The sequence below is a fragment of the Acomys russatus genome, chromosome 27 (genome assembly GCF_903995435.1).
Source record: "Acomys russatus chromosome 27, mAcoRus1.1, whole genome shotgun sequence".
In the NCBI taxonomy this organism is placed as follows: Eukaryota; Metazoa; Chordata; class Mammalia; order Rodentia; family Muridae; genus Acomys; species Acomys russatus.
The window spans coordinates 51192168-51206332 of NC_067163.1; the positions used below are offsets into that span (position 1 = coordinate 51192168).

A 14165-nucleotide genomic window follows, 5' to 3' on the forward strand; every position below is an offset into this window, starting at 1 on the left:
TGCCTTTAACACCACAGCTCAGGAAAACCAAAATGCAATTACTATGGCTTTTGACAGTGCCAGACCCACTTACCATGTTGAGAAGCCTGCCATAGGAACAGGCAAGCTACACAGGATGTCTTAAGGACATTGAGGAGGCCTTCTTTGGCCTATCAAATGGCTAGTCCTCTAGCCAGCTCTTGTTTGCCTTTCAATGGCATGACCTAGAAGGAAGCTTCAACAGACAGGTGCTCTGGACCAGAATGCCACAGGGATTTAAGAATTCACCCCCCATCTTTAATGAGGCACTGCATGAGATCCTGGGTGAGTATATGCGTTGCCCACCACAAAGTCAGTCTCTTATAGATGGCCTCCTTTTGGCAGCTCCAAACCGGGAGGTTTGTCATCAGGCCATAGCAGACCTACTACAGGAACTCTCCTGGCTGGGCTACTGAGAGTCACCTAAAAAGGCACAACTGTGTCAACAAGAGGTAATTGACCTTGGGTACATTCTTAAAAGGAGGCAATGGATGCTGCCCAGGCCCAGAAAGAGACCATCCTGAACATCCCATCCCCCTCCAAAAGAAGGCAAGTGTGTGGATTTCTGGTGACAACAGGTTTTTGTTTACTGGGTTCCCAGGTTTACTGAAATTGCTAAATAACTCAACAAGGCCACTAGGGGACAGGAGGACACTGTGGGTTGGACACTTAAAGTGAATAAAGCCTTTGAAAAACTTAAAAACAACTTGCTTGAAGCCCAGCCCCAGCCCTTCCAAGACATTTATAAACCTTTCCACCTGAATGTAGACGAAAATAAAGAAAGGGAGTGCTGACACAAAAATTAGGCCCTGGAAAAGACCAGTAGCTTATCTATCCAAGCAGCTGACCTGATGCCAGAGGGATGGCCACCGTGTCTCTGTATAGTCACAGCCACTGCCCTCTTGCTTAAGGGTGCAGACAAAATTACTATGGGCCAGGAACTGATCACATCCACCCTTCACACCGTAGAGGGAATTTTGAAAAACCCTCTAGACTGTTGGCTATCCAATGTCAGGTTAGCCCATTATCAGTTCCTGCTTTTGAGCCCACCTCACATCCTTGACAACCTATCATCAGTCCTGGACCCCACCGGTCTGCTACCAAACCTGGACATGACTATTGAGCATGAATGCTCCATCATACAACATGTCTGAACCTCTGGCCTACCTGACTGTTATTTATTGGCTGGATACAGAAAGTACATCCTTCACAGATGGGATAAGCTTTATGAGAGATGGCAACAGGACTTTGCAGAACAATTTGTTCAGCAAATCCATCAAAACACTCACTTGGGCCAAAGAGAGATCAAAGAACTAATGAGGGGAGCCAGATATAAGATTTTAGAATTGTCAAAGATGGTAAAACAAACAAACAAACAAACAAAAAGCTATCACTGCCCCCATCTGCCTGCCTGTTAATGCTTCTGGCTCCAGTCAAAAAGTGCCAGGGTCGCAGATCAGGAACAAACAACCTGGAGCTAACTGGGAGATAGATTACACTGAAGCAAAACTAAGAATATATGGCTATAAATATTTGTCAGTTTTTGTAGATAGCTTTTCATGATGAGTTGAAGCTTCTCCCACCAAAAAGGAGACTGCTAATGTCATGGCAAAGAAAATATTAGAAGACATCATTTCCAGGTATGGATTACCCACCATACTTCAGTCAGGCAATGGACCAGCATTCATCTCTTAGGTAATACAGTCTCTTATGAATATTCTAGGGACCAATTGGAAGCTACATTGTGCATATCAACCCCAATGTTCAGAATATGTAAAAGAACGAATCAGACCTTGAAGGAGGCTTTGACCAAATTAAAGCTGGAGACTGGCTTGGCCTGGGTGACTCTTCTTCTATATGCCCTGTATACAGCTGGGAATGCCCCTAACTCCTTGGGTTTTACCTCTTTTGAAGTCCTCTATGGAAGACCCCTTCCACTTCTACCAAAACTTGAGTCTGAAATTCTTGCTGAATTTGATAACCAAAAGTTTCTAGAGTCCTTACAAGCCCTACACAGGACTCAGAAGAATCTCTGGCCCTTCCTGAGAGGGACTTAGGAGTCTATTCCAGCCACCAATGCCCATTTCTTTGAACTAGATGATGAGGTCTGGATCAAGAGACATAACCATAGGACCTTGGAACCCAGTGACCTTGACCACCACTCTGGCTGTAGAAGTAGAAAGGATCCTGACCTGGATACATCACTCTCATGTCAAGCTTGCGGGACTTGAAATCTCCCAATAGCTGAGACACCACCTCGAGCTAGACTTCCAGACGACTTGACAGAAGCCCGACAACATTGGAAAGCCACTGCCCACCCTACAGACCCACTGAAGTAGCAACTTCAGTTTTCCTAGCTTTGCTCACTGACTCCTTGATGCCCCTGACCACCCCTCCCCTCCCCCGATCTCTCAATAAACGTGCACACTCCTCCTTTGCCTTACTGGGCATGGGCAAATGCTCCCCATGGCAGGTTCTACATCTACCCTGGACATAGCCTAAGTAAGGCACAGAGGGGCAGATGTGAAGAGGCTTCAGATTATTTACAACCCACTTCTTATCCCAACTCAGGCCCATTGGAACTTCTAGAAGCAACCTACCATGTCCTGGACTCAGCTAGCCCAGACCTCATGAACACCTGTTGGTTATGTCTAAACACTAAGCCCCCCTATTGTGAAGGTATTGCTGTATATGGAAACTATTCAATAACGTCTGAGGTTTCAATCTGTAGATGGCAGCAATCAGGAAAGGGAAAAATTACCCTGAGAATACCTCGTGGGCTTGTGCTTCTGGGGTAATTCCTTCTGTTGATTCCATAATTCTATATGGTACTGATGATTTCTGTGTTTTTGGTACTACTAGTCCCTAAAGTAATCTACTACCCTGAGGAAGAAATTTGTTCTGTACTTGAACCATCTACAAGGAGGATGAAAAGAGAGGTTGTTACAGCCATACTTTTGTCATCCCTCTGAGGATTAATAGGAATAGGAGCCATTGGTACTGGAACTTCAGCACTAATATTACAAGACAAAAGAAATATAAAGTCCCGAGGTCAACCATAGACACAGATATAGAACAACTGGGACCGTCTATTACTCATTTACAAGAGTCTCTTTCCTCCACAGCTGAGGCAGTACTACCAAATAGAAGAGGCTTAGATGTATTATTTCTACAAGTAGAATTATCTGTGGCTTTGAGAGAAGAATGTTGCTTCTATGTCAACCAATCACGGGTATTTAAAGAATCTATGGCCCTGTTCAGAAAAGGCTTCATGAAACACAACCAGCATGAGAACACCCTCAGGAGTGGCATGAGTCCATTTTTAATTGGTCCCACTGGCTAACACTTTAGTATCTGCCCTCGTTGGACCCATCATTCTTTTATTGTTTGCCCTCACATGTGGCCCTTGAAGTATTAATGATTTAGTTAAATTTGTTAAAGAACGCATTGCTACTGTATAGCTGCTGTTTCTTAAGCTCAGTACCAGCCTCTGACTACAGCTCAAAGATTTGAGATGAACCATTTTCGATGGGGGGAGTGAGGAGGACATGTTTTTTTATAAGCCATGTCAGACTTCAGTTCTCCACTAGGCCCGAGTTTCTGTTTCTCAGAATTCAGGAAAACAAATCCTGGAAACTCGGGCAGCCAATCAGCTTACAGATCAGGTTGACCAGAATCTATGTTTACATTACTTTATGGCATTGCTGTTCCCAGGCATGAGCACAGCTGGCCCTAACCAATCAGTTTAAGAGTCATCACAAGATCCTTTGACTGTCTGTAAACTGAACCTGTGTGTTCACGTTGGGGGTCACCATATTGTAAAGATGGTGACCTGTGCATCCTAGAACTCTCTGCAGAATAAGTGCTGTTTGGTTTTGGACACTGCCTGAATCTGAGGATTTCCTCAGCAGCTCACTGGAACCCTAACAGATTAGTGAATCAAGTATTTTCTCTTTACAAAGCTAATCTAAACAAATGATCTCCTCCTTCCTATCTTTCTGTCTTTTCTTTTTTTCCAAGATGGGGTCTTTAGCCCTGGCTGTCATGGAACTCACTCTATAGACTAGGCTGGCCCCAAATTCACAGAGATCTGCCTCCTATGTGCTGTGAGAAAGGCATGTGCCATCATGCCACCCCCCCCCCCACATTGAGGTCTCCTACAACATAGGCTTGTTTGTCTATGTTTCTGACCCCCCCTGCCTCTCTCTCCTAAGCACAGGTCTACACTACCATATCTAGGCCACAGTTGATTTTAGATTTCATATTTTGAACAAAAAACAAAAAATTCAAACATACAAAATTCAATAATTATAGGAGTCTGAACAAGTCTTAATATGTGGCCCAAGATTTTCTAGAATTCCCTGTGTAGATTAAGCTGGCCTTGAACTCAGGTCCAGCAGCTTCAGCCTCTACAGCTGAGGTATGTACATCACACTCAGCTTAACTTGTGCTCAGTTTTGACAGCATCTCCTGTATCCTAGGATGCCCTCACACTAACTAGCCAGAGGTAACCTTGAGCATTTTGATTCTCTTGCCTAAGTTGTTCCACACAAGTCTGGTGGCATGTGTGGACCACACACACATCAGTGTCGGCATAGTACGATTTTACCATCGTTTCTCATTTTATTTAGTGTTGGTAATTCAACTAGGGCTGGCCCCACTTTGTTCATGGGTACTAGTGAAAACGTAAACCTTCCACAGTCTTGGGGGTGCAAAAAGATATAAACGAAGCAGTCTTTTATATCAATTACTAACAAAGGAGTATGGGCAGGAATGGCTGAGACATGGACTGACGTCACATCTTCCCATCGAACATTTTTAAGGAGGTGGTCTCTGGCTGCAGAATCTTTCTCTCTACACTTGTTTTGGCTGTCAGGATAAAAATCAGATAAAGCATCTCCCTGTTTTTGGGGGGGTGGGGTGGGGATAGAGAGAGAGAGAGAGAGAGAGAGAGAGAGAGAGAGAGAGAGAGAGAGAGAGAGAGAGAGAGAGAGAGAGAGAGAGAGAGAGAGAGAGAGAGAGCGCAGTTAGAAGGTGGGATCCTGTGACCCTGAGGGTGGGATTATTTTATTCCAAGCTTGGAGCACACAGAAGCTTATCTGGTCAAAACAACCTGCTGGCTGCCTGTTGTGGCCCGGAAGAGCAGGGCCCCTGGCCAAAAGCTCATTAAAGCCCTATTAGGGCAGCACTTTGGTCCTGATTTCTCGAAACCCGTTGGATACATTTGTCTCTGAAATAGGCCTCCCATTGTAGAAATAGTGGGCCAGGTGCGGAGGAAGGACAAATACCTCACCAATCTTGATTCTCTGATTCTGAATCCGAGTCCCACACAGGGGGAGAGGTACCTTTAACTTGGGATAATTTTGTTGTTTTAATAGAATAATGGCAATTACAAACCTGCTCCATAGTAGGGGCGGGGGGAGCATGAGAAGCTCTAAAGCTGTTTGGCTTTTGTCTTATCTTTTTGGGGGGCTTCTGAGGGCGGTGGTTGTGTTTAGGAGAGTGAGGAGTAGGTATTGTTCCCATCCTCGCCGTGGCAGGAAGTGAGGAGGGTTGTTAGATCTGAGATAAGGCAGGACGACTGGAGAGGAGCGGCATTTTCTGTGGGGTCTGTAACTGCTGGTAAGCATAGGAATTAGTTCTAAGGTGAACGGGAATTTAGGAGAGGTTATCATCCCCTGGCTGCTAAGAGCAGTAATCTGCGCCCATGCTCAAGAGCTGTAGATGATATTTGTGAACATGAAGGGTGCTAATCGGAGTACTTCCTCCCAAAACGGAGACATCTCCTTTTTGGTGTCCCACCCTTTTAAGAGGTTATGAATTTTAACCCTGGGATCCTTTCTATGTGATGAACTGATTCCCATGGTGATAGAAAAAGATTGGAAGTGTTGCTGATGATGGTCAAAATTCTCTAAACCATTTCTTGTGAGAGGGATTCGCCATGTCACCAGACACAAGCCTAGGCAGATTAAGAGACGGGTGACTGACCCAGATGGTGTTTACTTGGTTGCTGAAGTGGATGAAGGAACAGACCTTAAACATAACTGAACAATATACAAAAGTTTGCATATACATCTTGAGATGTACATGAAAGAGTTGAAGGTAAAACAAAGGAAATGAAAGTCAAAAGAATAACTATGGAGTGAATTGCTGGCTCACCCTAGCAGAGTTGAAAAGGTAATTTCCCACAGCCCTCTGCTCTGGGGGGTGGAGCCATTGATCTCTTGCAGCTTCACTGTTCTTGGGGATCTCTGTAGATGTGGGAGCAGGAGACCCGCTTCCCAGGTGTTCTCTGGTACCGAAGCACTCTCTGGTCTCCAGGAGTTTGTTCATTTGTTAGTTTTGATACAGATACTGTAGACTAAACCGGCCTGAAAATCACTGTGTAGCCCAGATCTTGAACTTACAGTGATTCTGCCTCTGCCTCTGCCTCCTCTGCCTCCTCTGGCTCCAGTGTTGTGGTCACAGGAGGCACCATCATGTCCAGCTTTTGATACCTGTCCTTGTGTGACCAGGCTTGCTTCCATTACAATAGTCATTCCTCAGGAGGTGGTTCTCTTTTTTCTTGCAGGTCCTCTGGAGTTTTTTATGTTTGTTTGTTTCCCCTCTCTCCCTCCTCCCTCCTTGCTGCCCTTTAGGAACCCTTAGGAACCTCTTAGGAACTCACTCCTGCTAATCCAATTTTTTTTTTTTTTGAGACAAGGTTTCTCTGTGTAGTCTTGGCTGTCCTGGACTCATTTTGTAGACCAGGATGGCCTCGAACTCACAGCGATCCGCCTGCCTCTGTCTCCTGAGTGCTGGGATTAAAGGTGTGCGCCACCACGCCCGGCTGCTAACCCAGTTCTTTACCATGATCAACATTCCCAGTCTCCTTTTAGAGAGGTTCACACCATGTCACTCTGGCTGGACTGGAATTCATTCTCACTCTGTAGTAGATATTTGCTTTTATTTTTGATCCTTCTCAGCCTCCTCCAACCCACCTCAACACAATGTCTCACTTGGTGGTTTTGGCTGGTCTCAACCACACCTGGATTCCCTTGTCCTGAGATGAAAGGCGTGTTCCACCACACCTCACCCAGTCTATTCGTAAAAGCAGCAACTGCTGATGTTGCCTTAAGGACACTGATTGCAATAGTCCTGATACTCAGTGCCATAGAGAGATCCACTCAAGGTTCTCTGTGCTGAGTGACGTGGTTAGTTCCTGGCCAGTCTTGGCATCTTGAGCTCTGACAAGGCTATAGGAGAGAACAGTAACTTTCTCATTACTGTTTAGAGTGGTTTTAGAGCAAGATGACGAGGGGCAACCTGTGACACAGATCAGGTTACCCCAAAATCAAAGAGAGGGAATTCACTTTAAAAAGTAGAAACAGAGGGCCACATTTTCATCTGACTGAAAAACTAAGGTTACTGAACTGTGTACAATTCAAGTTTCAAAAGCCCTGTGCTTTACCTGCCTGTAGTCCCAGCACTTTGGAGGCAGAGCCAGGAGGACCAGAAATTCCATCTCAGTTTTGGCTAAAGATTACATAAATCCTCAGCATCTGTAATTACTCTCAGAAGATCTGCACAAGATTGGGCTTTAACCTTTGGTCATGGAAAAGTAAAGGGATCATATGGCCTGCCCTCTGTGGGAGACTCTATGAGGTTAAAGAAATGGCAGCAGGTTGAGATTTTATTGATGATCTTTTAAGCTGTGGGTGCTCCAATAGGGACACTCTTACCTACATGCCTGTATGTAACTTTAATTGTTTCATTAGTTGTCCAAGATTAGGGTGAAAATTTCTTTGCTCTGTCTGGGGTAAAAAGATGGTCCCCCCATTAAAAAAAACAAAAGGCTTGATTTAGTGGAAAAAGCCATTTAAAACCAGCAGAGGCAGAGGGAGCTGGGTGTCTGAGTTGGAGGCAAACACCTTCCAGGTCAGCCAGGTCTGCATAGTGAAGCCCTCTCTTTAAAGCAAAGCCCAGACTAAAGAAATGGCTCAGTGGTTAAAGTACTCACTGTGCAGTAATGAAGATCAACGTTGACCATCTATAGCCCACTAAAAACATGGGTTCCCCATACAAACACCTGGAGAAACACATGGAGTGGAGACAGAAGAATGCAAAATCCAAGTCCCAGGTTCAGGGAGAGGACACGCCTCCGAGGAAGAGAGAAAGAATGAAAGAGGATGCCTACTATCCTCCTCTGGTCTCTGCCCATGTATTGGTACACCTGCCACTCCCATAATGTATCCATACAGTGTTCTTTAAAGAACACTGCTTGACTGTATAACTCTACAACTAATATGATTTCAATAAGCATCCACAAATTTAAACATGGTGTCTCCTCTAAAATGGTGGTAACTGAATATAAAATATAACTTATGAATCCACACAGCTTGTGCTGGGAATCACACCAAGGTTTCACAGATGTCAGGCAAGAGTTCAGAGTCTAAACTCTATCCACAACCTCTTTCATGTACCTTGTCATGAACACATGGTACTATTCAGCATTATTCAGGGGAGCCTTCTCCCTAGTTTGGTGACTCTTGAGTATGGATTTTTAAGACTTGGAACCCTGCCCCTGAGCCCTTGTGTGACCTAGGACCATGGCCTGCTGAGCTTCGATTTTCTTAGCCAGGAGCTCAGGATTGCAAGAGACCTAGTTCCTAGGTTTCAGGTTGGAAAGTCAGGGGCTCCAGTCCAAGGTGCTCAACACCCCTGGCCTGAGATGGTGTTGCTCTCTGTCCAACTAGCCCAGAGAAGTGTTGTCTTATTCTGGGATAATAGAACCAGATGGAGCTTGGGCAGGTCCAGTAGACTTCCAGTTCCTTGGAGGTGTGTGTCTTGGTTTCAGCCTGTAGCTTTGAGATGCCCTAAGTTTGTGCTCTGGGAAACACTCCTTAGTGGTCCATTGTGCACAAGACAGGGGCTCAGTGAGCACAGACACTGCTGGCTCTGGGGCCTTACTCTGTACTTGATGTTGAGTAAAATTAGGACATGCCTCGCTGGGACATAAGTCTCAGAGGGTTGTGAGCCACTGGGTGCTGCTGTAAAGGACTGGTTTTCTTTAAGCATAACCATTATCTTAACCCCAGAACCATCTCTCCAGTCACCAATTTCCAAGCATTTATTTATTTATTCACTCATTTATTTTAAAAGCAGGGTATAAAATGAGTCAATTATTCTGTATATATTAGTTAAGTGCAGGAAATTATTATAGCAGCAGCTATGTATAAACCACCTATTTTCCAAATAAAAGACACAGAAGCATGTTAGATTTATAAGAAGCCTTAAAATACTAGGGCTGGGCAGATATCAGCCCTCTAAACAATCTTGTCTACTTCCCATCCAAATTCCCAAACACTTGCACATACTCCATTTGGGCTTCTTTGGCTCCATTGTCCCAGTCCTCAGAGCAAGCTGATCTTGGCCATGTGCTGCTCCTGGTTATCCCATGACAACATCCTGTCTCCTCTCCATCTCTGGCCTCCTCTGGCTACATCTTCTGTTCCTTCTCCTCCTCCTCCCTCATGGTCTCTGGACCCCAATCCCTGGAACCTAAACTTCATCTACCTGTCTTCTGCCCAGCCCAGGCTGTCAGGAACTTTATCAGGCAATTGGGGGGTAACTGGGGAGCATTCTTCACATCACATGGATACAGGAGATGATTCAACATACATAACAATGTCCATGGCAGGACACTAAGCAGTTCTCAAGTCACTGAAACCAGCATCTGGAAACACAGTGCACAAGACCCTCCTCCAGCAACAGGGCTTTGTGTGGTAACACACAGTCTCTAGGTTCCACTTCAGACTCATTACACAATCTGATAATAGAAACAAAACAGTACAAAACAGAGTCTGAGGAGAACACTGGTTCTGGCCTTCTGAAAGATTTGGGTAAACTGCCAGCCACACAGGTAGCTCACAAAAGCCTTTTAACTCCATCCCAGGTGATCTAATACTCTCTTCCCGCTTCACAAAAGCCTTTTAACTCCATCCCAGGTGATCTAATACTCTCTTCCCGCTTCTGTGGGCACTACACACTCATGGTGTATGTCCACACAATCAGGCAACACACCCACATGCATAAAAATAATCTTGAAAAAATAAAATAAAACCAAGTCCCTGTTATGTTGCCCAAATTGGCCTCTAGCTCAAGGCATTCTTAGGTTCTGCACATGTGCCATTGAGCAGATCCAACTGAAACTGGGCTCTCAAAATTTGAAATCCATTCTTGAAGAGATATTTTGGCATGCTGGAAATTGAACCTGGGACCTTAGAGATATCAGGCAAGAGCACTACTGCTCAATAACACTCCTGGCTACGAACCATGTGTAGATAGTATCACTGGTTATCACAACAGCTTTGTGTTTTTAGGGATATACAAGTTTTGAGACTATGTAGACCCAGCCTCTCAATTACTGGGATTGCAAGGATGTGCCACCAATACTCAGCTTCAACAGTTTCTTTCCTTGCCTGGCTGTTGCTCACAATGGCTTCTAACCTGAGATAGTCCTTTAGTACCTGCAGTACCTGGGCCTGCAAACTTCCCACCTGTAATGTAGGGTTTATTGTGTATCTACATGAACAGATGTAAGTGGCAATGAAAATGGTGAGTGAGCTGATTTTCCATAGCAGAGTCAATAAAACAGACCAACTCAGTCCTCAGGACTGCAGCAGTAGCTCCCTGTGTTCAAAGCCAGCCTACTCCACACAGTGATATTGAAGGAGGGAAGAAAGGGAGGAATGGAGGGAGGGAGGAAGAAAAAAAGAAAAGAAAGGAAGGATGGAAGGAAGGAATAAAGGAAGGAAGGATGAGAGAGAGAGATGGATGGAGGGAGGGAGGGAGGGAGGGAGGGAAGGAAGGAGAGAGAGGAAGAGAGAAAGGAAGCAAGCAAAAGAAAAGAACTGGGAGTGGCACATATTTTGGTGAGAAACACTGAGAGAAACCAATGACTGGTGACAGGTCCTAACTTCAAATGCCAGCATATACCTTTCAGTACAGTCCTTGGAAGAAACACAGGAGGAGAACAAGGTTCTGACCAGCCTGGACTACATAGCAAGACCTATACAAAATGAAAAGTGACCACTTAAAGGAGCACATGTGTTGGCCATGAGTAAAGGGGCTTTCTTTACATTAAAAAAAACCTTAAGGTTTTATTTTTAATTATGTGTGTGTGTGTGTGTGTGTGTGTGTGTGTGTGTGTGTGTGTGTGTCTAACTCCCATTGTTAGAAATTATTTCATCAAACACGCTACACATATAACAAATTCATAGGAAAAGGGGGAAAAGATATTTCCATCTTTGGCTTTTTTAGCTATCTCATATAAATCAACAATTTATGGTACAGCCAGGCATATGCGACAAGTGACTGCAATGCTTGGAATACGTTGTTGTTGTTGTTATTATTGTGTTGTTGTTGTTTTAAATGAGTTGTTTTTTCCATATTTGAGATTTTAAATGAGAAGTAGGACAGGGAACACTCTCAGTGATGGTGTGGTGACTAGTCACCATTTAAAATGGCTGACTGTAACACAAGTACAAAAACATTAATTTCAAATTTTAAAAATTCAAATAATCCCTTTAAAAAGGGGGAGGCAGGGACTTGCAAGTTTGGGCTCATTTCCTCCCCTGATCTTGTTGCAAATTCCCTTTGAGGTCTTGCTGGAGTGATGGGTGGTACACTCCATCTGTGGGTGGCACTATCTAACAAGGGAGGTGGGCCTGCTTCTCTTCTTAAAGGTGACCATGCTGAGATTCAAGGACAGGAAGTGGAAAACAGCTAGATCACAGTGGCCTGTCAAATGACCTTTTCCTTTGTTGCTTTCCAGATACTTCATTAGACTTCTGCTTCTTGGCGTCGACCATTCTGCCCACCACCAGCTGCCTGCTTGCACACAGTTGCTCCACTCTCCACATCTTCCTCCACATCATTCTCATCCTCACCATCACCTTGTTTTTCTTTTTCCTCAATCTCACTGTCAGCCTGATGCTCCCCATTTTTCTCATTAGCCCTCCAACTGGCAGGTGCATCTCCTCTTTCCTTATAAGGGGGAAACTTATAAATGGTGTCCAAGCCTAGTCTGATAAACAGTGATGAAAGTTCAAGGTCTTTGGGTAGTGACTCTGACTGCAGAGAGTGTAGAGTGGAAACACAGGAACAATGGAAAGATGGCTTTTCAAGCAGCGAGTGAAAGGCTTAATTTGTATTAAAGGGAAAATATGTAGGCGATTAGTGTGGACTGACAACAATGAGGTTTTATCTAAATTACCCTGGAGTGGCACATGCTTTTCAATTACTTTAAGCATCAGGAAAGCACTTTTTAATTGGGCCCTATGCTTTATAAATTAGGTATTCTAACTTCTTAAAACTTCTTGAAGCAGATTAAAAACAGAATAAGTATAGTGGCTGATATAATGAAAACAAAAAATAACAAAATAAAATCACCCAGCCCTGATGACTCTATTCATTGGTGGTTCTGTCTTCTCATCATTTATGATCTGTGACTGTGCAGATCTTCAGAGGATGGACTTCATATCCAGTGTGAAAATAAGGCCAAAATGTGCCATTAGGCAAGTCACTAAAACTGTACAGAGGAGACCTGTCACTCAAACTGTAAAATGAAACCTCATGCATTTCAGCATCTAAAAAAATTCCAATCCTCATAGGTGTTACGTTTGGCATAAAGTTGACTTTCTTATGGCCCAATGCAACATAATTTTTAGGATATTCAAGAGCAACTCCCCAAACTCCATCCTGCACTGAAAACCATTCTTTTTTACTGGCTGTAATCCTGCTCCTGGGAAAAGGCTCTTTACAGACTCCCAGGATCCATTTGGATTTTCTTTTCACATTTACCTCCCAGTATTGTCTGTCAGAACTGTATCCCTCAGACCCCAGAACAACTGGTTGCTGAAATCTTCTTGGGCTATTGGGTAGCATTTGCTTATTCCAATAGTGCACAGATTTTCTATCTTCTGAGATTTGCATATTACAGTTTGCTGTTTCAGGATCCAGAATTACATCAACTTGAAATTGCTGGATAATTCTGTCCAAGGCAGGATGCTTTTGAGGAAACTGGAAGCCATACTCTTTCAAGGTAAATGAAAATATCCTAGGGCGTTTTAAGTCGTTGTATCTCTCATGTGAATCATTAACACTTGCCAGCAGTGCCAGGTCTGACTTTTCACACTCGCTCTTTACCTCTGCCATCATACGCCTTAACGAAGAAATGTGATCTGAGAGTTTCGCTAGATTTTCATTTTGTTTGGCTATACCATCCATCTTATCACTTTGTAACTGCCTAAGAATGTTCTCTTGTTGGTACTGGAGAGAGAACCTATATTCTATGTATTTAGACTGTATTACTTCTCTTTTGTATGCCGATCTTTTTTTCAGTTCTAACAATGTTCGCCTTTGTGTGGCAATTGCTTTCTCAATTGACTCCCCTTTCTCCTTCCACAGATTAATGTAACACTCAATTTGTTTCCAATGACAGAGGTTGGCGTTCTCCAGGAACCAATCAAAGTGGTTTGTGTGACGGGGGCAACAGCTGCTCTGTGGACTGTTAAAGTGGCAAGAAGGGCAGGGGAAACTACCCTTCGGATCCTTCTGCAATGCACTGAGGCAGGAGAGACAGAATTTATGCCCACACTCCATGGTCACTGAGTTCCTGAAGTATTCCTTACAGACAGGACAGCGAGACTCTGCTTGGAGGACAGCCAGCCTTGCTGCAAGCTCCACTGAGCCTTGGGAAAAAGATGAAGGGGAGGACATGTTGCTTCTCAAAGGCCTGATGCTCTGTAGCTAAAACCAGCAATCACTTGTCCTCCCTTAGATCTGGGACACTCACCACTACCTTGTTGATGTTGGCTTCGACAAACCAGGGGATGCCTCTATACCCTGACACCAGAGGCAGCTGACAGAGTCTGGCGTCCACAGCCTCCTGTAGATCAGAAAAGGCTAGCTAGGTTGTTGTTTTCCCAGCTGAGAGCTGAAGACAAGCAATGTTTTTCTTATTCAGGAAACGTGCCTCACCTTCCAGGAAAGAAATCCTTCCTATGGGCGAAATAAGAGATTGTTTAAAAATTAGACTGTAATTATCAGTGTATTAAAACACCCTCTGTACATGGGACCCTAGTTCAAATCCCGAGACCCACATT

At 44.2% G+C, this 14165-nt stretch overlaps 1 protein-coding gene across 1 annotated transcript; it reads right to left on the reverse strand.

Annotated features, from left to right (window-relative positions):
- Nucleotides 1-12492: 12492 nt before the first annotated feature.
- Nucleotides 12493-13779, reverse strand: LOC127210120 (tripartite motif-containing protein 60-like). The gene has a single exon (XM_051169807.1). The coding sequence runs from the start codon at nucleotides 13777-13779 to the stop codon at nucleotides 12493-12495; it is 1287 nt and encodes a 428-aa protein (XP_051025764.1).
- Nucleotides 13780-14165: the final 386 nt, after the last annotated feature.